General features: G+C 37.2%; 1 protein-coding gene across 2 annotated transcripts in view; it reads left to right on the top strand.

Moving 5' to 3' along the window:
• Window positions 1-21,346, top strand: part of GABRG3 (gamma-aminobutyric acid type A receptor subunit gamma3) — a 304,616-nt gene that overhangs the window by 147,231 nt on the left and 136,039 nt on the right. For both annotated transcript variants that reach the window (XM_036382165.2, XM_036382175.1), the window contains 2 exons: window positions 3,773-3,993; window positions 6,305-6,387. In XM_036382165.2, the coding sequence (XP_036238058.1) occupies window positions 3,773-3,993; window positions 6,305-6,387 (304 nt within the window). The remainder of the gene's footprint in view (window positions 1-3,772; window positions 3,994-6,304; window positions 6,388-21,346) is intronic.

A 21,346-nucleotide genomic window follows, 5' to 3' on the forward strand; every position in this document is an offset into this window, starting at 1 on the left:
TAATTTTAAGGTGATACTAAATGTTTCTTGCAAAGTCTTCCAAGTAGAACGATCTATCTCTTTACATGGTGAAATATATAAGATAAAGCATTCATTTAAGGTTAATTTGAAAAAAAAGTACCAATGAGAAATTCTTTGGTCATAAGTAGCTGTGCAACACTGGGGAGTAAAAAAGAAAAACAAAAAGACATTTCACACAAAGATACTCTGTAGCTGCCTGAAATGAGGCTCTGTATTTTCATACAATCAAACAAAATACAAATAAACTGATTAAGTTTTCGTGGGAAATGAATGCCTTTTTCAAAGTTTGGCTGCTCTGGAGTGAATGCATCCAGGCACTGTGTGAATATATGGTAAAAGTAGGAAAATCTTGGGTCTGTTTAGGTAGCATGGCAAACTAGGTGCTATTAAGACAAGAAGGCTTAGTGACAGAACACTTTTCTGTACATGACCTCAATATTTCTTGTAGAACATGTTTTACCTTTTTTGCTGCTGGGAAGAAACCTTGTTTAAAATGTTGCTGTTTTTCACTTCTTTCTGTGTTCATCGTAGTAGTCAATAGTTGCTGCCAGGAAAAAAAGAAAAGGGGAGAAGGAAGAATTGGAAGATTATAAACAAAATTACTGATGCAGTGGTAGAACAGAACATGAAGAATATTTTTAGAGTCCTAGGATATTGTTTCATGTAAGGCATCACATCACTGAAACCTGATGTCCTGTCTGAACTCTCTAAGTGCAATCACTGTGTTTTGTAAAGATCTAAAATGGCAGGTATTAGCTAGAAAAGGAAGAGTATTATTTTCTTTTATCATATGATATTGACCTGTCTGTAAAATCGACATAGAGACCTTTCTTCTGGCAGTTTCTTGTTGGATGCTGTGTGCTGGAGATCACAGTGTACCAGCTCTGTGCAAAACAGCGTATGGGAGCTGTTGCCTTCACTGGGAATGCAGTATCTGTTGTCAGTGAAGATAGAGGTAATTTTTCTGAAATATGCGTAGAGTTGGAACCATTAGAAGTGGAGAATTGAGTGCCAACTTCAAAAGTGACTTATTTGCTTGGTTAAAGACTGACGAAATTCCAAAGATTAATGTAAGGGATGTACTGATATAACATTCACTTCCAAAAGGGATTAATGGTGAGAATCTCAATTCAGATATTAAATGGAAGTGTGTGTTTATTTTTCCTGGAAAAAAAATTGGTTTTGTAATTTTTACATTCTGACTGAGGACTGTAAATACTTTAAATTTTTTTTTAAAAATAGGGTTAAAGCGTTTAAAAAGTCAATGCAACTAACTTCAACTTTAATGACTTTTCTTTTAAAAATGCTGCTTTTTTTATCATCTCAGTTTGCCAAAAGAAAAATGAAGATTTTTTTCAGAACTAATTAACTCTAGAAGATCTGGGAACCATTTAATTTGAGTTGAAATTTTTTTATTAAGGGAAATGGAGTGACCCATTCTACAGGTATTTTGAATAATGATCATTGGTGGCAGCAATAAATAACAAAGATGCAGAACAGGAGTTGGGCAGTGGTGTTAGCATGACCCTGTTTCTAGGCTGATGTAATCCATTTAGCCAGAGTGGTTTACTGGAATAGAAACCACAATGTTACATTTACACTGCTCCTGAGGCCCACTTTGCTCAGATGTAGCTGCAGTACCTTCTCATGGTAATGTATTAAGGAGCTCAGGGTCTTTCCTGTCTTTTGGCAGGGTAGAAATCCTGAATACCTTAAATCCTAAAAATCATTAAATATGCATGATATACTAGAAAAGAAATATGGTTACTCCTAAATTTAGTCAAAATGAAGCATTCATATAAAATAAGCTCAAATGTGAATATCATGCAAAAACTTATCCTGTGAAAAGACAGCACTGTCATTAGCCAGCTGTACACAAACAGTCTTGGGTTCTATAAATACAGATTCTCACATGTGGGCTAGGAAAAGCAACTCTACTCACTCAGCATTTGGAGAAACCCATAGACATGTCTGGCATATTCCTCTCTACAGAAGCTGAATGTGCCAAATACTTGTCACTTGACTTTCAAAGGCTAAAATGCAGTTGACTTAAAAAAAGAACATCGGTGCTCTGATATCTAAAACCTGGTGCATTAAGGATGTTCTTTCTGAATAACAGAGGTACACTGTGTACATTACATTACACGCCTCAAATCTGTGGAGATGTCATCCATTATGAAAGAAAAGTCTCTTCAGATTCAAATCTGTCATCTTCCCTGCAAAACTAAAGCTAATAATACAATGAGAAATAGTAGTGAGATGAGCTATGAAGGAAAATGGTCTTTATTGCCTTTGGTGGCTAGGCTTTAACTCCTGAGGTGAGCTACTATCTGGTGTTTGGATACCTGCTAGCGCCACTTATGCACCTTTTGATCATTTATCATCTAGAGATGTGGGGCCCAGAGTGTGTTTTGGACTTGGATTACAGTGCCAGTGAATTGGGTTTCCTGGTGTTATAACATCAGCTTTGAAGGGATGGCCTGCCAAAAATGTAATAGCACAGGAGAAACAGGTGGCTCTTAGTAAAAACACTGTCCTCAATTCAGACTGCTAGCTCTACTAACTGTCTATAAAGGAAAAAATGCAATAATACTGCATTGAAACAATAGACAGAAAGAAGTGAAATAAAAGCAAACTCGGGGTGGTCAAAGACATACTAGACTTTACATACAGCCCCTAATTAGCCTTTGTTCAGATATACCGGGAGTGCATCTACCAGGAGTCCTAAAGAGATGTTTTCTTTTGGATTATTCCCAAGCCCTGTATTAGCCCCTGTTGTAGAGCACACACTTTGTGCCCCATCAGCAAACGTCATCCCTGTCAGAGCCAGCCCTGTGGTATTGGGAGGGTATTGCATGACAGACTCAGAAGGATGTTTCCCTGAAGTTCAAAAATAGAGCAGTCTATTATTCATTTTTCAGTCTTTGAAAAGAGGAAGAGGAACACAAGCAAATGTAGCATGACCTTTTGCAGCCTCCAGTGGCTTGAATTCACAATTCAAATACAAAATTAAAATACAGTTTCTTCCATGGGGTCTTAAATGCATAAACCATTGTGTTTGTATGTTCACCTGTATAATTTTGTTGTCCATGTGTACTTTAATTTCTGCATTTATATGTACTATGATGGCTTACCTACAGAAACAGAATAGTAAAACATGGAGTAAATGGAAGGACAAATTTCATATAAATTAAGGTATTAGCATATTCAGGGATGAGTGTTCAGCTCTTAGAATCAGGGTCTGTAAAAGGAGCACATGCCTGCCTTTTCATTCTACTGCAGTGTGGCCTGAGAAAGTGTGGCTGAATAATTGGTAGAAAATGGAAAAATTATTTTCCTGTTCCCTAAAAAGCATAGCTATAATCAGGGGAATTTACCATTCTCTAGCTTATGTCTGTTGCTCCTGTTCCTCTTTCATGTCTCTTATGGGTTCTATGACAAAGTCTCTGTAAATTATACCTTCTAGCTGTGACACTTCTGAGACAATGAAAAAGAATATGCTAATGCTGAAATTGTTATGGCACAGGACTAATGGAAGTGAGATGTTTAGCATGTTTCATTAAGCAGCTAGATATTAAAAAAAAGGGTGAAAAAATGGAAAAAAAATATTCCTAAGGCAGTAGAAAAAGAAAACACAGCTCCATTGGCCAGAACATACCCTGTTGATCTACACCAGAACAGACCTAATCAAACACCAAATAGTGTGAAATGTGGAACTGATTTCAATTGATGTATTATGCTTTCTTTGCAGGAATATCAAATTGATATATTTTTTGCCCAGACATGGACAGACAGCCGTCTTCGTTTCAACAGCACCATGAAGATACTGACTCTGAACAGCAACATGGTTGGCTTGATCTGGATCCCAGACACGATATTTCGTAACTCAAAGACAGCAGAGGCCCACTGGATCACCACCCCCAACCAGCTCCTCCGCATTTGGAATGATGGCAAGATCTTGTACACCCTCAGGTGAGCACTTGGCAAGGTGCAGGGCTGAAAGCTTCTCCCAGCTCTGGTGTAGTAAGGGTAATTTTCAGCAATATCTTTGCTCTCCTCTGCTGTTTTCTTCCTGATGTGTATGTGGCCACGCTTTTCAAATATTTAATTATTCAGGCATAAGTACTGCCAAGTTTAAAAAATAAAGTCTTGTCTTTCTATGAAAGCGACCTTGAGAAATAGGAAATAAGTCTGTCTAAATTAGACAAGCTGGGCTTTTTACTGCTTGTAATAAAATCGGGAATATGTAGTCCCATAAAACCTGTCAAAAGCCTTTTTGATCGGAGTTAGATGCAGGGTTGGATAAAGCATTTTTAGATTCATGCTAATTCCAATACTTGATTCTTCAAATAAGTCATGCTGAAAGATAGTCTGTCACATCTCATCAGAAGGGTGAATTGCTGGAGGAAAGGCTTTTACAGTTTTCTAATATTTGTGATAAAATCGACTATATGGTATTAGAAATACTGTATATATTTGCATTTTAAAAAGCCTGTGGAATCAAAATATGTGTTTACTTGTGGAAGAGATGAGATGTTCAGAAGGGAGTTTTGCCATAAGCCATGTTCCACAAGGGAAGCTGTTTCAGAGATGTGCCTTTCACGCTACATTTTCTTCTGTGATTGTGTTCAGCCCTCTCAGTGCACCTGAGAGGGCTGATCACACTTGCAGCTGCTCTTGGGCTCCAATACAAAGTCTTTGGAAAACATTAGGAAAGGAAATAAACATCTGGAAAAGCTGCTGATATTTTTAGTGCCCTTTCCTTCTTAGGATTGCTCTACTGTGAAGAGCTCTTGCTTACTGCAGTTGTCTTTAGCTGAAGAGTTTGGGGACTAAGGTGTCAGTTCCAATATTCTCTTGGTTGGGTTATTGGGGGTTTTTTTCCCTCAGGAGATTTTGATTATTTATTTGGTTGGGGTTTTTTTTTTTCTATCAAGCTCTGTTTCAGTATTTCAGGCCAAGTATCTACATAATAGTAGTTAGACTTACGTACCTCTCACTAAAGAAACTATTTGTCAAATGGACTACAAAATTTGTCTAAACCAGCTAAAAGTAAGTTAATACTTGACCCATTGGAATGAGCATTTCTAGTTTGTGAAAGATTTTTTGAGTCCTTTTTGATCTATCAGGTCGACCTCATTTTTACACAGGAAAAGCTGTTGGAATGATCATTGTTAACACTGTGTAGTTCAAGCCAAATTTATCTAAGTGTCACGATTGGAATGACATGGAAGAGGTAGCTAGTGTATGCCCTGGTGCTGTCAGGTGTTGATGGGTGTTATGTGTACAAGGTACAGTCATGCTCCATACCTCTCCATCTTCTTCCCTGCCCCTTTTAGGGTGTGAATGCCCTCCTGCTGCAACACTGCAAATCCTTTTCCAGTGGCAGGGCAATCATTTAATAATAAGGGCAATTTACTACAGTAATGAAATTCCTCACAGGTGACCTGTTCCAAGACAGTTTTTCTCTGTGCCATCCTATATCTGAGACACAAACCTTTCACCATAAAATTTTAATCTTTTTATTTAGTTTCCAAAAGGAAAAACCCACATAGCCCACATGCATTAATTGTCATGAAACTACGTAGCATTTTTTAAAAAGACTGTACAATAAACTAGCACTTAATTCAGTTTCCCTGAGTAAGTACATTCACTTTGTAGGCTATTAGACTGAAGATTATTGATTTTTATCAGTAATTTTAAAATTGGCTGTGTTCATAGCATACTTTGTTTTAGGGATGTCATGTAAAACCAGCGTTCAAGTAGGGATGGTGATGTTTCTGCTTATCTGTTTGTTGCATCGGTACGATAAGAATGGCATGTAGAGATTTATTAGGTTTTGGAGAGACAGCCTGAAGAAATTGAAAGAATTTTAAGTTCACACTATAAGTACACATGGAGAATATTTTTATAAGTTTCCCTCTGAAATACAGATTTTGTGGAATTGCATACAACATGAGCCATATTTCCTGTTATTTTTGTAAAGAACAGTTGTTTTCATCCCAGAACCTTCTATGATGAATTGTCTAGAGAAACACATATGCACAGATTTCCTGGGATCCAGAAAGTCTTGATGATGTGTCTGAAATCATTTAAGATAATTATCGTTGTTTTGTATCAGGCCTAAATAGCCACCGAACAATCTGCAAATATGGTTCTTTCCTTTCAGGCCTTACTTATGGATATCAAACCCATTCTTGCATGATGCTTAAGGTTACCCTGCCTCCTCCTCTGGCTGCTGCCTGTACTGGCACACAGTAACAGACTCTTGGTTTCTTCACAGGCTTACCATCAATGCTGAGTGCCAGCTGCAGCTGCACAACTTCCCCATGGATGAACACTCCTGTCCTCTGATATTCTCCAGCTGTAAGTGCTTCTTTGATGCCTTATTCCTGTGTATGCAGGGGCATGAATTTAATTCTGATTTCTGTCAGGTTGGTCAGTTATTCCATAACCAGTATAAGAAGTGAAGGTTTACTCAAATATTTAGGGAATTTTTGTTATCCTCTCTTGCACTTCTGATCAATGGACTTATGACATGAAGTCTCCTGCATATTTACTCTGTTATTTTTATTAGAATCAGAATTTTTAGCTGATACCATAGTCACGAACTCAGCAGATATTCCTACCAGTCTGTGCCATGTTAATTTATACAATCACTTGACATTGCAAATGAGAATTGAAACCACAGTTTTCTGGCAGAGGTGCACAGCATGGGGACATGCCCAGAAATCTCTGAACATCTGAGTTTATAGCACGTAGCCTGGTAATGCCTCTCTGTTTCATAGTAAAAGTAAATGGTGCAGCTACTGTAAATCTCATTTTCCTTTTATTGCTCAGCTTTGCCAGCAGTCCCAGTGTTGTGTTGTATGTTGTGTTGCTGGCATATTTAAAACCTTCCTAACAGACTAAACAAATACATGGGAAAATGTATGGAAAACAAAAGTCAGGTGAGTTAATTCTGGGGTCCAATATTACTCTGAGAAGTTATCTTCATGTTGATTCATTTAGAAAACTTTGAGAGCTGTTTGTTCGTAGGAATACCTGCACAGTTTTGTAATCCAGAACCGCTCAATGCAAAGGTTTTAAAAACATTTTTAAAAGGATCTCCACAAAAGATTTTAATCTCGAAAATCTATAAGACTCAAGATATGTGTTCTTCAGAAAGTGAAAGGAAAATGTATCATTTTGTCCATCTATTTAGAAACGAGATTATCTCCCTAATCCCTTTTAAAGTGATAGAAGAATAACAGTATTGAATAGTTTTCAGAATAAATATGCTATTGTGATGGTATATATTTGTGTTTATAAATATTATACAAACAGTGATCCACAATCACAAAACAGATTTGAATTTCTGACCCAGGATTTTTCTTTTTACCCAGGAAATTTTTTTTAAAAAAATCTGTCACATAAATATCTCCCTTTCCTCTAAAATTCTACCACTATGTTGCCAATCTTTTGGTTTTTGTATGTATAAGTGAATCTGGGCAGAAATACACAGTTGTGTGCTTAATTCAGGTATGTGTAATAGATGCATATTCAACTACAAGAGGCAGATAGCTCCTGAAGGAGCTTTCCTGCTCATGAACACTTGTCACTGAACTCTATGCACCTCAGCTATCTTTAGTTACTACATAAAACTGCTCTTGTGGCAATCTGCTGTTGTTTTGTTGAAGAGCTGGGAAAGGTTTGTGAACTTAAAAATCAAATTCCAGAGATTTAAGGAAACCTACTAAAATGTTGGTTGAAGTCCAAAGATACTAATTAAACCACATAAATTCTATTGTTCCTGTGATAGCAATATCCAAAGAAAGTGAACTCCAGTAAACAGGAAGTCACTTCAAACCTTGCATTCCCTAATAGCTAGACAGCTGCTAAATGGAAGTAAGTTATGCTCTATGGTTTTTATTGAAAGAGAGAGGATATCAGTGGGTACTTCAGCAGGCTCTGCTCCATGGCAAAGTTCCAAATATATTTTGCAAATGTTCCTCCTAATTTTGATCTATTAGCTCATAACATTTATGACCTTGGAATGTATGTGTGTTTCCATCAGACATGTACTACTGTCTATGGAGATGGAGATTACATTGGATAAAGCAGAATATGAATGTGTTGTAGTTCCTGTGTATGTTCTTTGAAGTTTCTTTCCAGATGGAGGATCCTGTAGAGGAATGTTAAAATAATATTTTATAGTTTTGTCAACCTTTTTGGTCATGTTGACTGCAAGGGTTTATTTCTTTAGATTCATACTGAATTACATTTTTTTCCTTGAACAGTTTTAATGCTGCTATTGCCATCATACAGGACATCTCCTGTATGATTAGTTTGTTACATAACTCACTTGTATTTTCAGTCTTGTGTACATTCACAGCAGTCTCCAGCTAGACAGCTCTCAGTGGGACTCAGGAAGTGAATGACTGAGTGAATGCATGAATGATTTATTACTGCCTTCTATGACAAGTTTCTGAAGGGACAAGCTGATTAGGGATTCCAAGATGTATGTCTTTGAATGAAATAATAACCTTTGTAGAATTCACAGCTCAGCTCTGCTTCCCCCTTCTTCCCTTCTGTTTGTTCCTCAGCACACAGACAAATCTTTTTAGTTTCCACTCTAGGCAGGCACAAAGAAGCACAAGTTTCAGGAAATATTCCACACACCTCTACACACAGATGAAGTTTAATATTTGAAATTTATGACTTTTTATATAAATTTCCCTTGATATTTCAGAAATAATGAAACTCATCTTAAATTTTTTCTAGAATATTTACCTCTAGTGCCAGCTAATTTGCACCCTAACCCTGTTGTTACTCTGGAGACAGTTGATTTTCCCTCAGTGGGAATACTGAGCTCTACTTCATCTGGTTGCCAGGATGAATAAGGAAAAAACAGTGGCTTATAAAAAGGACCCATCTCAGTGTGCTAACAGTAGTTACACCTACCCCTCCCTGTGGAGAATCTTGTTCAAGAACAAGCTCCTAGAGCTCTCTAGCTTCTTTTACAGGACTTAAAAAGTATTGACATAATCTGAAGCTCTTCGACCTGTGCGCGTTTTGTGTGTGGGGTGCCATGATGCGGTGACTCATCTGGCATATCAGGCCTTGTGGTCAGTGTGTGTCTGCAGCTGCTGTTCTTGTGTAGATGTGCACTTAGCACACTGCTTATGTGAGAAGTTGATCCCAGTAACAAAATGCAGGGCTGCTGTGCCATATGACAGATTGTGTCTGTTCCATGCACCAGATTGGTTTGATCAACCACATGTGCCAAGCAGGATTTCTCCCTAACGAGCTACAGCAAGGCATGGTATGAATGTGCATTTCCCTGTAAATGTGAAGAAAGATTCAATGCTGTGACTTCATTGCACTAAAGCAGTCTTGGATAGATTTTGCTCTGTATGATCACTCTTCTTACGGTTTTAAAGTACTATATGCGACTACGTAAAAATATTCTGTCACTGTCATTCTTCATTTGGGTTAATTTATCCTCCTGAGCCAAGGGAGGCTGCTGTGGTGCTTTTGGCACTCAAATAGCACATTAAACTGTCTTGGTTATCTCTATTCAGCATTGATTTGAGCATTTTGGAAATACTCACAGGATGCTGCCATAAAATTTAGTTTATTGAGGTAGTTAGGATTCACATAAACTTCAGGAAGGAAGAGGAGGTGTTCTGTCTGAAGGATGATATCAACACAAGAAGAAATAAATAAAACACAAGCAACAAAAGGCAGACTGGGAATGAAAAGTTAAGCACATTAAATGTGAAACTTCTTCTGCAGGGGACTGTGAGTGCTCAAATATTTTAACGACTCACAAGTGTTTGAACAAAGCACTAGAACAACAGTACATTGGGAGCCATCAAGCATAACAAGATCACTCTGTAGTAACAGCCACTACTTTTTTATTCTGAGGGATAAGAACATTACAGATTAAAGAGCAGGAAAAAGGGGCTGTATGGCTAAGCTACTTGAAAGAACTCTTCAGCATTAGAGTTATCATGTGACTGTTTTCTAGCTAGCTTACATGGATTTAGTTTTCCTTTTTCAGTCACTGGTGAGACTGTTGAATGTTCTGGATTTTCTTAATTTGGGGGGACTAAGCATGCTGGAAAAATAATGTGAGAATGTTTGCACCCAAAGCTGTGTAACAGTTAATTGAGGTCTTCGTTTTTTCCAGACCAGCAGAAATCTCCTCTCTCCATACATGTGCTCAAGATTAACTTGACACTCCTTCAGGTGACAGCATACGAAAGCCATAACAAAATGAAGCTGACAAGTCCATTACACCTTGTTTTGAGCTTTTGGTCAACTAACTTTTTAAAGATGTCCAAGGAGGTTAGTGGTGGGAATGTGTGCTAGCTGCATACCTGAGGTCTGAAACAATCTGTAAGGCCATGCCTGGGGCTTTACCAGATGCAGTAGCACTGAGCTGCAGTGCAAGATGCCAAATTAAAAAAAAAAAAGGTGACCAAATTGATTAATGGGTTTTCACTGGTTTATTTTTCTTGCTGCTGTTTTGATCAAGCTGCAGATACAGTTGTTCATTTTTCAAAGCACCTTTGACTTAGACAACAGGAATTATGGCACCCTTTATAGGCAATTACTGATCTGCTCCCTAGTGAGAAGGTCTGGTGTCCTGAGCTGCCCATTATTGGAGGATTGCTGCAAGACAGGAAAAGGTGGGCATGCCCAGAATGCCATTCTTACTGCAAACACCAAAATACTTATACAAAGGTTCACAAAGAATTCAATTACTTTTAGTTAGTTTAAAATAGGAGAAAGAAAGATTTCCAGCTATTGATGGTCCAGTTTGTTCAGTCAGGACTTAAATGAAATAATTTTTGCCTTTTAAATGTCAGAGTTGTTTTGGGTTTTTTAAAGTGATATACAAAAGCATAGCAAGTATTGCAGGAAAAAAATTGGAAGGAAATGTGCAATGCTTTTAAAAGAAATTTATCCAAATCTAACATAGTGCTTGAAAGGAACAGATCCCATTTTTCTAAATATAAACTCAGTTCAATCAAATGTTCCCCCTTTGAACATGAAACCTCTTATGGATATGCAATCAGTACTTTGAGCCTTGTATCATTAATTTCTAACACAACTAGCTGTCATCACCCATTTTAATATGTTTCTCCTAGCCTAGAAAAGTAATTGCTGGTTTTGTGGAATGAGCTGTGCTTTGTTTCATCTCCTTTGTCATCAGCAGAGTCATTAATGCAGTCTGAGGGCAGAAATTTACTTCTGATGAAGAACAGGCCAGAAGGAGCACAGCTTAATGTTCATATCTCAAGAGAAGTTTCATTAAAGATGCTGGGAAGGCATTGTAATGTGCAGAAAGAGCTTTAATCCAGATCTGAATTTCCATCTGTGCTTTCTGTAATGGGCTGAGCCAGATCATGGGGCATCAATGGAATTCTTGAACCAGTTCTTGTGATAAGCATATTTTACCTACTGCCACTTCTTCCTCTTCTAGGAAGGTAGAAATGTTCGTATGCATCCATCCTTCTCTTCAGAAGACTGTCTTTTTCAGAGACTAGTCAGTATAGAGAGGTCTTATAAAGAAGAAAAAAGAAATATATTTATGGAAAATTTGTCCTTTGAAGTTTCCTCCCAAGCTTGTATTTAGCATGACTTTTGTCATATATGCCAATTAATGAACATAATATGTGAAGCATATCTGTGACACATCCCTCCTCCTATTCATCTGCTAATTCTTCTCTTACACATTCCCATATCTTCTTATTTCATTTCCCCTCTCTTAAACTGTTTTAATTACACATTTTTTTTCAAATAGCTTGGCTAGTGTGCAAGTCAATCTTCAAGGAAAATTTGATCATCCCAAAGATTTATGAGGTGTGCATGACTCAGTAGGGATCTTCTTTGCCTTTGTTAACCTGTGAGCATTAATGTTTCTGAGCATTTTTTCCTGAGGTACCTATACCTACAATGACACCATGATACAATGAATTTAAAATAGGTAATAATCTTATGCAATTTCATTTCATCATTCCAGTAGCTTTTCTGAATGTATTCTGCTACTGCATTGCTCAGTTTTAACTCTCCTTAGGTTTCCTTAAAATTCCCTGAGGATGTTTCTTTTTTTACCTAACATAAGTTAGATTCTAGGGAGTATTGTACTGTTTCCTGGGAAATCAATATTGGAATATTTATCCAATTTCTTGACTACTCACTACTGACTAATTCACTACTACTTTTCTCTGTGTGACTCAATAAATTTCTCAATACGTAAGAGGCACTGCATTAAGTATCTTTAGATTTTTATGACTCTATTTTATAGCCAAGACTCATAATAATTATTACAAGTTAATTTTTATTGCAAGTTCTGCTAACTTTTATCTAATTTCTCAAATATGATGTATTTTTATGAAACTGTTCAAATTTCATCCATGATGTTAGTACACTCAGTACTAAAATTATACTTTCTACGTTAAATTTATGGTAGATTTGTGCCAAATTGTAAGTATTATTTTGGCACTACTGTTTCTGTTAGCATTGTGTTCCATTGTTCAAGGTATATTACTGGCACCTTTTTAAACATTTATGGCTATATGGTTCAATGCTGGCTACAAATTTATGCAACATGTTGTAGTGGAAGTGTACTATTGATATTGCATCTGATAACCACTAGTACATAAATTATATTTCTTTGGTAAAAAAAACAGTGAAACTCCCCCAGGGTCATGGGTTGACCTCTGCCTCCTTAGTGATCAGGCAGAACTGAGGGCCCTGGTTCATTCATGTTAATTCATTCCTATGCTCCAGTTCCTCACAAAGAGCTAAGATTTTGTGCTGGTAGCAGACCAAATGTCTCTCTCCTTTTATAGTGAAATTTTTCTCCACAAGATTGAAGGCTCCTCTGGAGAGGGAGCAGCTGCCATTACTTCCAGTGAAAATGAGACCCTAGAGTAAAATTACAGTAAGTGCTAATTAGTGAAGCCTAAAATGCTTAACTCATGATATCTTGAGGCCAGCACAGTCTTCCAGAGACTCTCTGGATTGATGGTAGGCTATTCCAGGAACCTGGCACCTGCCCCAGTTTTGCAGCGGTCTTCCAAGGATCCTCAGTAACTCCGTTTGCCCTGCACAATTTTCTGAGGAAGATGGGATGCCCATGTTATGAAACAAACACTCTTGGCAACCTGCTTCAGAGCAAAAAAAAAGTGCTGTTATTCCTGGATGTGAAATTTAATATAGGCGATTGTATTTCATGGATAGCACCCCCCAGCTCTTACTTACGTTTATACAAGGAGACTGGAAGTCTTAAAAATCCCAGGTGCAGTCTAGCCTTTCAAAGTCTTATTTTTCTGTATTTTCTATTAGTAAAATTAAAAAAAAAACCAGCCTCAAAAACTTTCAGAAAAGAAAAAACCTGCCTGAGAGCCCCAGTTATTTTTGACAAGAATATATGTAGCTAAGTTGTGCTTGTGGTGTCAGCTGAAAATAAGAGAAAGTGCTGAAGCAAGACATGGCTGATTGCATATCTGAAAGCTGAATGTATCAGCAACAGGCCCTGGAATCTCTGCCATGTGATAGTCATTGTTAGTTCCAATGATTTCATCACAGATCTCAAGATATTCAGTGTGTATTTGAAGCTAAAACCCCTTTAAGCATCTCATCGTGTGCCAATGTGAGTCTGTTCTTTTTGTCTTTCTTCTAACCAGACATTTGACAGCGTGACAAATGCACCATTAGCAGAAAGAAAATAGTTTTAACCCTCAAATGTAATATAACACCTATTATGAACTTCGGGTTTCTGTTGTTGTTAGCTGCTTATTTAGGTCTTTGATAATTGGTTTTCAGATTAATCTGATAATTAGGGAGGGGCTGGTCCATAAGCTGTGAAGTCCTGGCAGCCCTGCATTTGTAAAATCTGATATACAGAGCTCGTGTTTGTGATATTCAGAGCACCAGGAGGAGACAGTCACAGTCTTTTGCAACATGTTTCTTAGCATAAGGAATGACTGATTTTGACACACTGTAACAATTATATGACTGGAAAATGTAGCCATGTTGTCCCAGCCTGTAGCCATCCATGACTTTTGGTGGCTGCAGGCTCTCCAGCAGGGACAGGGCAGGAAGGTGATGCAAGGGGTCCCAGCCACACCAAGAAATGGACAGAATGTCTCTGGAGAATGGCCTTGACTTGGTCAACAGCTTATGGGTAAGATTTAGAGACCAAGGCAACAAGGGGAACCTTGTGAACCAGTAGAAATCCCTGGGATACTGCCCTCAGGGACAGATCTGACAGATGTCTAAGGGCGCTTTCCATAGATTGCAAGAAGTCTTGATCCCCAGGTGTAAGAAATCAGGCAAGGGTCTTTGATAATTATCTTAATTCTTGAAGAAATTTCCAGAGACACCTTCCACAATTCATGCTTCACTGTGTGTGCACAGATGTTACAACATAGCTTATTTGGTATTCCTTTCTTTGGAGTGCTGCAAATGCTGGTATAATTAACTGCTTTTGTTCCTTGTAGCCTCCCTTAATGTAATTGAAATGTACCTCATAAAATATTTCATAAAATATGAAATTATAAGTCCAGGTAGCCCCTGCTGAGCAACATAAAAGTTGCAACATATCCTTTCTCCTACTCTAATTTGCACATTTCCAAAGGCAGAAGACAAGCTTGATTGAATCCAGAAGGTTCTAGCTATTTTAGATCTCTAGTACAATACATTTCATGTTTTTAAAGAAACAAAGAGCATGTAATTTTCTAATTGCTTTAGTGGTTTTAAAGAGTGGATCAGAAAAAAAAAATAATTGATTGTGTTATTGTCCTCCTTAGTTACATCAGTGGCCACATTAACAATTACAGTAATGCATCTCCAAATATGAGAACTGTATGTTTGAACTTGCTGGTCTTCTTATAAGAAATGAAGGATTGCTGCAGAATTTCTTCAAAGTATAAAGAAACCTTTTGGGATTTTGAGAACCAAAAGGTAACAAAGAAGTGTCAGATCCAGAACAAATACCAAGTAATTGAGAAAAAGGGAAAAGGAGAATGAAGGGAGACCAGAGCTGCCAAGGTCAGCCAGAACACCTGCAGTACTCCACAGAAGTGTAACAAAACCAGTGACTATTGACTCTCAAATTAAACTCATCTTGGCTAGAGCCCAGCTGATGCTTGTTACTTTTGCCAGGCTTGCTTGAGAGATGAGAATGGAGTTAGTAGAAGCCATTAAAGGTTTACTTGTAACAGACTCAAAATGTAAGATGAAAACAAGTCCTCGACTCATTAGCCTTGTCTTGTCAATTTTATTTACTTTTAACACCACCTGAAAAAGCAAGACAGCCTGGAAACATAAAATAAAACGTCCCATCTTTTTCTTGCTTCTGGTACTGAAAAATTCATGGAAAAACAAAAGCATATCCTAAGTGCTGATGGAGCTGGGAAAGGAGACTGAGGCAGTCATGCAGCTTTGAATGTTGTTTCACTCACAGAGCTAGAGAACCATCAGGGAAATGCCCTGCTCATCTGTTCCTCTAAGAGGAACATTGCTGAAGTTTGGCTGGCTGTATCCCTTGCTATGAAGTGCAGGTTGGCCTCCCTAAAAGGGATTAACTTTGTGTAAAGGGCATGCTGTATGACAGATAATAACATTTTAATCCTCTTCCAGAGTTAGGTAGCATATTTTTCTGTCAAAACAATATATGATGGGATTATGCCTTTTCCTACCACACAGCCCCTCAGACAGACAAACAAACAAGTGATAGGTTTTAAGGGGGGAAGGTGGGAACACACATCAAGACATGAAATTTAAATCAATTTTTAAATAAGTATTTTTATGTTCTCCCATAGGACGTAGATTTTTAGTTGGTACTTTAAGAAACACTGCAGTTTTGTGTATCGAAATAGAGAGATTATTTCTGTGGAATGGAAATTATGTTATGATTTAATGTTTGGTTAGCCATGCATATTAAAAAGTAATTTATTTTTCCCTAGTTTTTTATAATGTGACTTCTGGCAATTTTGCTGCTAGTCTATTAAAACTCAGGAAGAGCTGATTTTTCCATAAAATCTTTCCATCAGTTTTAAGAAAATAAATATAGAGAGGCATGTAAATTGAAGAAAAAGTTCACGCTGTTCTGAGGTGATTTGCCAAATCAACAGCTGGTGCAGGGGACACTGAGTTTCCTTTCTAGGTCTTTCTACCTGAGCTTCTTTCACAGGAAAGCCAAAGGACTTTCTTTGGTGTGTGACTTTATGGGGTAGGAGAATCTGGGAGCTCAGAAATTCTCCCAGCTCCCTCAGTTGCTGTGTCACCTTAATCAGATTATTTGTTTCATGTAGTCTGTTGCTTTTGCTCCACTTGCATTGCTGTCTCTTGGTAAGCACTGGGAAGCAAGGCCAGCTGTACCTGTCTCTTCTGCTTGGCCAGCCCTGAGTGCATCAGTATATGGAAGGTCCCAGTTAATGCCTTTTTTTTAACTCTGGGAGCCTCATTTTACTTCAGTGTTTCTTCTCTAGAAAACAACCATCAGTAAAAAAACAAGACTTTTATTAAAACGAATCTGATTGGAATGATTTGCAGTTCGCAGTACTTAGGTCCTTCATCAATATCTTTCTATTTTCATCCTCAGCAGCACAGTTTACTACAAAAACACAGCAGAGCTGTTCCATGCTTGCCATGGGTCTCTTTTGCAACAAAACAACTAATGAGGTTCCTAGACTTGGTCCCTAGATCAAGGTATTCTAGATCCATGCCCAGGATATATTAAAGCTATCTAAATTCCCAATAGAAAATTTTTTTTGACTAGAGCAGAATCAAATAATGTGTGTGAAAGGCTAATATGACATTTTTAGGTGGACATATTGGACAAAAAGATCACTCCTGATCTCACTATCTTCTGCTCTACTTTTGTCCCTTGACAAGAAAACAATCAGCATTACAAGAACAAACCTACAAAAAATAATCTGTGTTCTTCTTTCTCTCAGAGACATCCATCCTTCTACACATACTCACAGACACAACTAGAAGGATGAGAAAGGATGTGAAAAAATATATTTAATAATTTTTAATCTTTTCATTACTTGCATATTCTCAGCTAATAAGGTGACAAGCAATATGATTGCAGCCAGGTAGAATTAAACAGGATGAGGGAAAGAAAAGAACAAATCCTAGTGTGAATCCCTAAAATGGACAAACAGTCTGGCCTTTAACTTTTCTCAATGGAATATATGTCAGTATTTAGTTAGGACCTTGAGGAACTCCAATGCTCCTATGCTTATAGGTCTTTGCTTTATCAACATTAACTGATTTGACATTTGAGTCTACATTTCCTATAATTGTGCTTTAAAAGTATTGTCTTCAGGGTTGCAGTGGAATAATCTGCAGATCTCAAGTCATTTGAACTGAAGAAGGCTGAATGTCAGAGCTCATGAAGAAATTTCAAGGAAATTTTTTTTTTTCATTTTAGAGGAGATTATTCCTGTGAATCTTTCGAGGAACATACATTTTAACTTTGCCATGTTTTGGTCATCAACAGAAAGACATATCCACCATATCACAACCTGAAGCACGGTTCATTTCAAATCTCACCTTAAAAGGACAATGTAAAGATTCTCAGTAGATTTTTTTCATTTTGTTTGTACGTGGCCTGATCACACAGTAGCTATTTTACAGTTTTTAAATTACTTCTGTCTCTCTGATTTTTTCACTGTGGAAGGTGCAATCAATATGCTTATTTTAGTTCAAAATGTATACCTAAAGGGATAGTAGCTATTTTGCAATTACAGTACTATCTATGTATTACTATGAAAGAGGGCAAAAATACCACTTCTTTAGGGAAAAAACTGGTAGCCATTTAGGGTACTCACTATTGTTGATGTTTTAGCTCTGGAAAATTGGTCTTTCTAAGTTAAAAGGAAGAAAAAGCAGCAGGAAATGCATGTTTCTACCTTACAGGTATTTTATTCCTGTATTGATTGACTTCAAATGAAGCTGCTAGACCAAATGAGCATGGAGAAGTTTGTCTGCAAGTGTTGACTTTCAACACAAGCGAACTTTGAGGTCTGAATTGTGTATTTGTTCACAGCAATTGTCTGAAAAATCAGTATTTCAGTAAGACAACACTGCTTGCCTCTGGCAGTCAGAGAATACAACCACAAACTCTTGGATAAATATCTCTTATGATTAAAAGAAAACTGAGATATCCAAGTGGTTTATAACACTGGATTTCCTTTCTTTCTGTTTGTCCCCAACACCTTTCTCCAAAGTCCATACCTGAAATCTTTAGAGCTTTTCTTTTCTAACCAACATGAGACTGCAGAAAGAAAGATAAAAGGCTGTTCCCAGCAACTTGCAAATCTCAAAGTTGTCTGGGAGATTTGTACTGCCTGTTTCTATTGATTTATGTGCAAAATATAGCAACATTTCTTATGTAAAGGCTTAGCAGAACTGACATTCAAAAATCCTGGTCTGTGGTGCTACCAGATTTCAAAATCAGCCTGCTGGAACTGGTCACTACTTGTATGGGAGTTTCAGCAGGAAAACTGAGGTATTATTGTGATTCCAGAATAACAGTCTCCCTTATATCTGCACTCATATTCACTATGATTTGTCACAGCCACCAAAGGGTGTCTTCCCTCCAGTATCTTGCATAACTGCATGTGCCAAAGCAAAGCACATTAATGGCCAGTGCATGTTTGTAGTCTTTAACGGGCAGGTACTGTACTGAAGCGCATCATGAATTAATGTGGCAATGGTCATCACCTGAAGTAGGGGAGGTTCTGACTTGATAGAAGGGAACAAAAATCAGCAAGGACAATCAAGCATTGGAGAAAGTTTTCTCAGAGACATTGTGAAATCTTTGTCCTTGAAGGTTTTTGAGATGCAACTGGAGGAAGCCCTGAGACACCTGGTGTGAATTAGTTTCAACCTTAATTTTATCAGGAGGCTGAACTAGAGACATCCTGAAATCCCTTCCAATCTGATGGACTCTATTGTAACATCTTTTTTTCATTCAAAACAATTTTTGCATTAAAATACAATTTTTTAATATTAAAATATACATTGTTCTTTATAGAGAAGTTCATTCACGTTCAGAAATACAAATATCTACTTGGGAAAACCATCTTTCCCTTAAATTGATTGTGTTTGTCTTAAAACACAATTGGCTTTCTTAAGGAACTCCCAGAAAGCAGGAAGGAGTTGGGAAAGAGTTGAAAATTGTTGCCACTTCCTATCTATATAGATATATATATTTTAATGGCTGAATATCTATCCTGTTAGAAATGGTAAAGTTTTTTCTGTATTTTTTTACTGTGAAATGGTTGTTGCCACCAGTAATCACTGGTATATTATATGCAAACAAGGTAAACTTAAGTCGATCAATATTTTGGGATTCTTCCAAAAACTGAAACAAACAGGCAATATGTTCAAAAGCCAAGCAAAATACAGAATTTTTCCTTTTATTCCCTTTAGAGGTCTCCTCACTGTGCAGGAACTGATTTTCAGGTCCTTGGCATACAGGGTCCCTGTACCACAGGTTCCTGTCATAGCCAATTCTTCCACCTGTTGGCCACTGGCATTCACCACAACAATACACAAGGGCTCTGACACTGTGGCAGCTCATTCTGCTTGGCTAAAATTAGACAGTACTTCTGTTTTTTGTCACAGGTCAAACACAATATCTGTTGCACCTTTACTCTATCCCCTCAGAATCATCTCCTATTTTTGTAGCTTTCTCCAGAAACATCCTATGTCTGTCTTGTCTTCTAGAATCTTTTCCTTTTTTCCAACCTTTTTTTCTTCTCCTTTTTTGTCCTCTTTCTCACCCTCGTTCATTTTTTTTCTTATTTTCTCTTTTTCCTTTCCCTCCATACTTTTTTCACTTCATCCTATTGTATTCTTCAATCCATGAATATTTCCTTTATCCACCTACACAATTTTTCTTTGCACCCCCCCTATTTTCTGGCTGTGGTCCTTCTCCATCTGGCGAGAACAGATGTTCTTTTCAGCTTCTTCATTCTTTGTCAAAGAACAGAAAGGAGTTGAGTGGCTGAGGTTCACCTGTGAAACCATAACTGTAACACCTAGAGAATATATCTTGCTTGGAAGATCAGGGTGTGATAAGTGTCAAGTGACATTCAGCTAGACAATTATATATAATTAAGGAGGCAGAATCAAAATGCTGAGAGAAGAAGCCTGGGAAAAAATAATGAAAATATTTAAGGAGTAGAAAATCTTTTTGTGATGCAGATGTTAACAGAGGAGAAAAACAGACAGTAATTTCTGTGTTTGAAGAGACAGATCCAAAAAACTAGTGATACAAAGTAGAACCCCCAGAGAGAAAAATTAAGAACTATGACTGAATTTCAGGGTATCCACAGGAAACTTGCATTTAGGAAGTACTGAGAACATAGAGAATTGGTATAGAAGCTAGACCAAGAGCAAAAAATAAACAGAGGAAGAAAATCTGTAGTTACTTTACTGTTCAAGATTCAAGCATAAAAAACCATGGAACAGTGCCATATACATACCTATCACACAATTTTAAAAGTTTCTTTGAATTTGTTTTTCTAAATTCTTTTCATAAACATCAGTTTTAATAATTCTGTAATGATCTGAAATGTCTGTGCTTTGCTGAAATCTGACTAGCTATCCCTAAAAAACTCTCCGTATTTTTCTTTCCAGTAGTTTTCTTATCATATACTTTTGTTTTGGTATTTTTTTAACTTTAATCAGAAATTGGAGCAGAAGAGCTAAAATATTGTAAAATATATTTTCATGGTGTTCGTTCAATAAAGAGAGGCAGGGCATGGCAGAAATTTCTCTCTGGAGGTTTTACCTCTGTAGAATTTCTGGACAATGTAATAACTGAATGTGAGACTGAAATATTGCTCAAAGAGATGTACACTCTTCTCAGTGATGGTCAGAATGAAATCTTTTGACATTCTGGAAAGTAATTATCACACAAAAGCTATCTTGAATGACAGACTGCAATTGCAAATTTGCATCATCATTTAAATATAAACTTCAGTTTAACATCATTAACTAGAAAAGGCACAAACCACTTTTGAAACCATAGGAAAAGCTAATACCTGTAATAATCAGAACTTTATAGAAAATTCATAATGGCAGTTAAATCTCTCAAGGAGATTTATGCATGTTCTTTGAAAACATATTTAATTTATTTTAATTTATTTATTCTATTTCTTCTCACCTCTTACCTCAGGTTGAGATTACTTTTCCAACTATATAAGGTCTTGGGAAACTGAAGAGACCTTTGTTAAGTAACCTAAAATACTTTTGTACACCATTGAAGTGTCAGTAATTTCAAGGCCTTTTTATTAAGCTATTC

This window comes from Molothrus ater, chromosome 2 (genome assembly GCF_012460135.2).
Source record: "Molothrus ater isolate BHLD 08-10-18 breed brown headed cowbird chromosome 2, BPBGC_Mater_1.1, whole genome shotgun sequence".
In the NCBI taxonomy this organism is placed as follows: Eukaryota; Metazoa; Chordata; class Aves; order Passeriformes; family Icteridae; genus Molothrus; species Molothrus ater.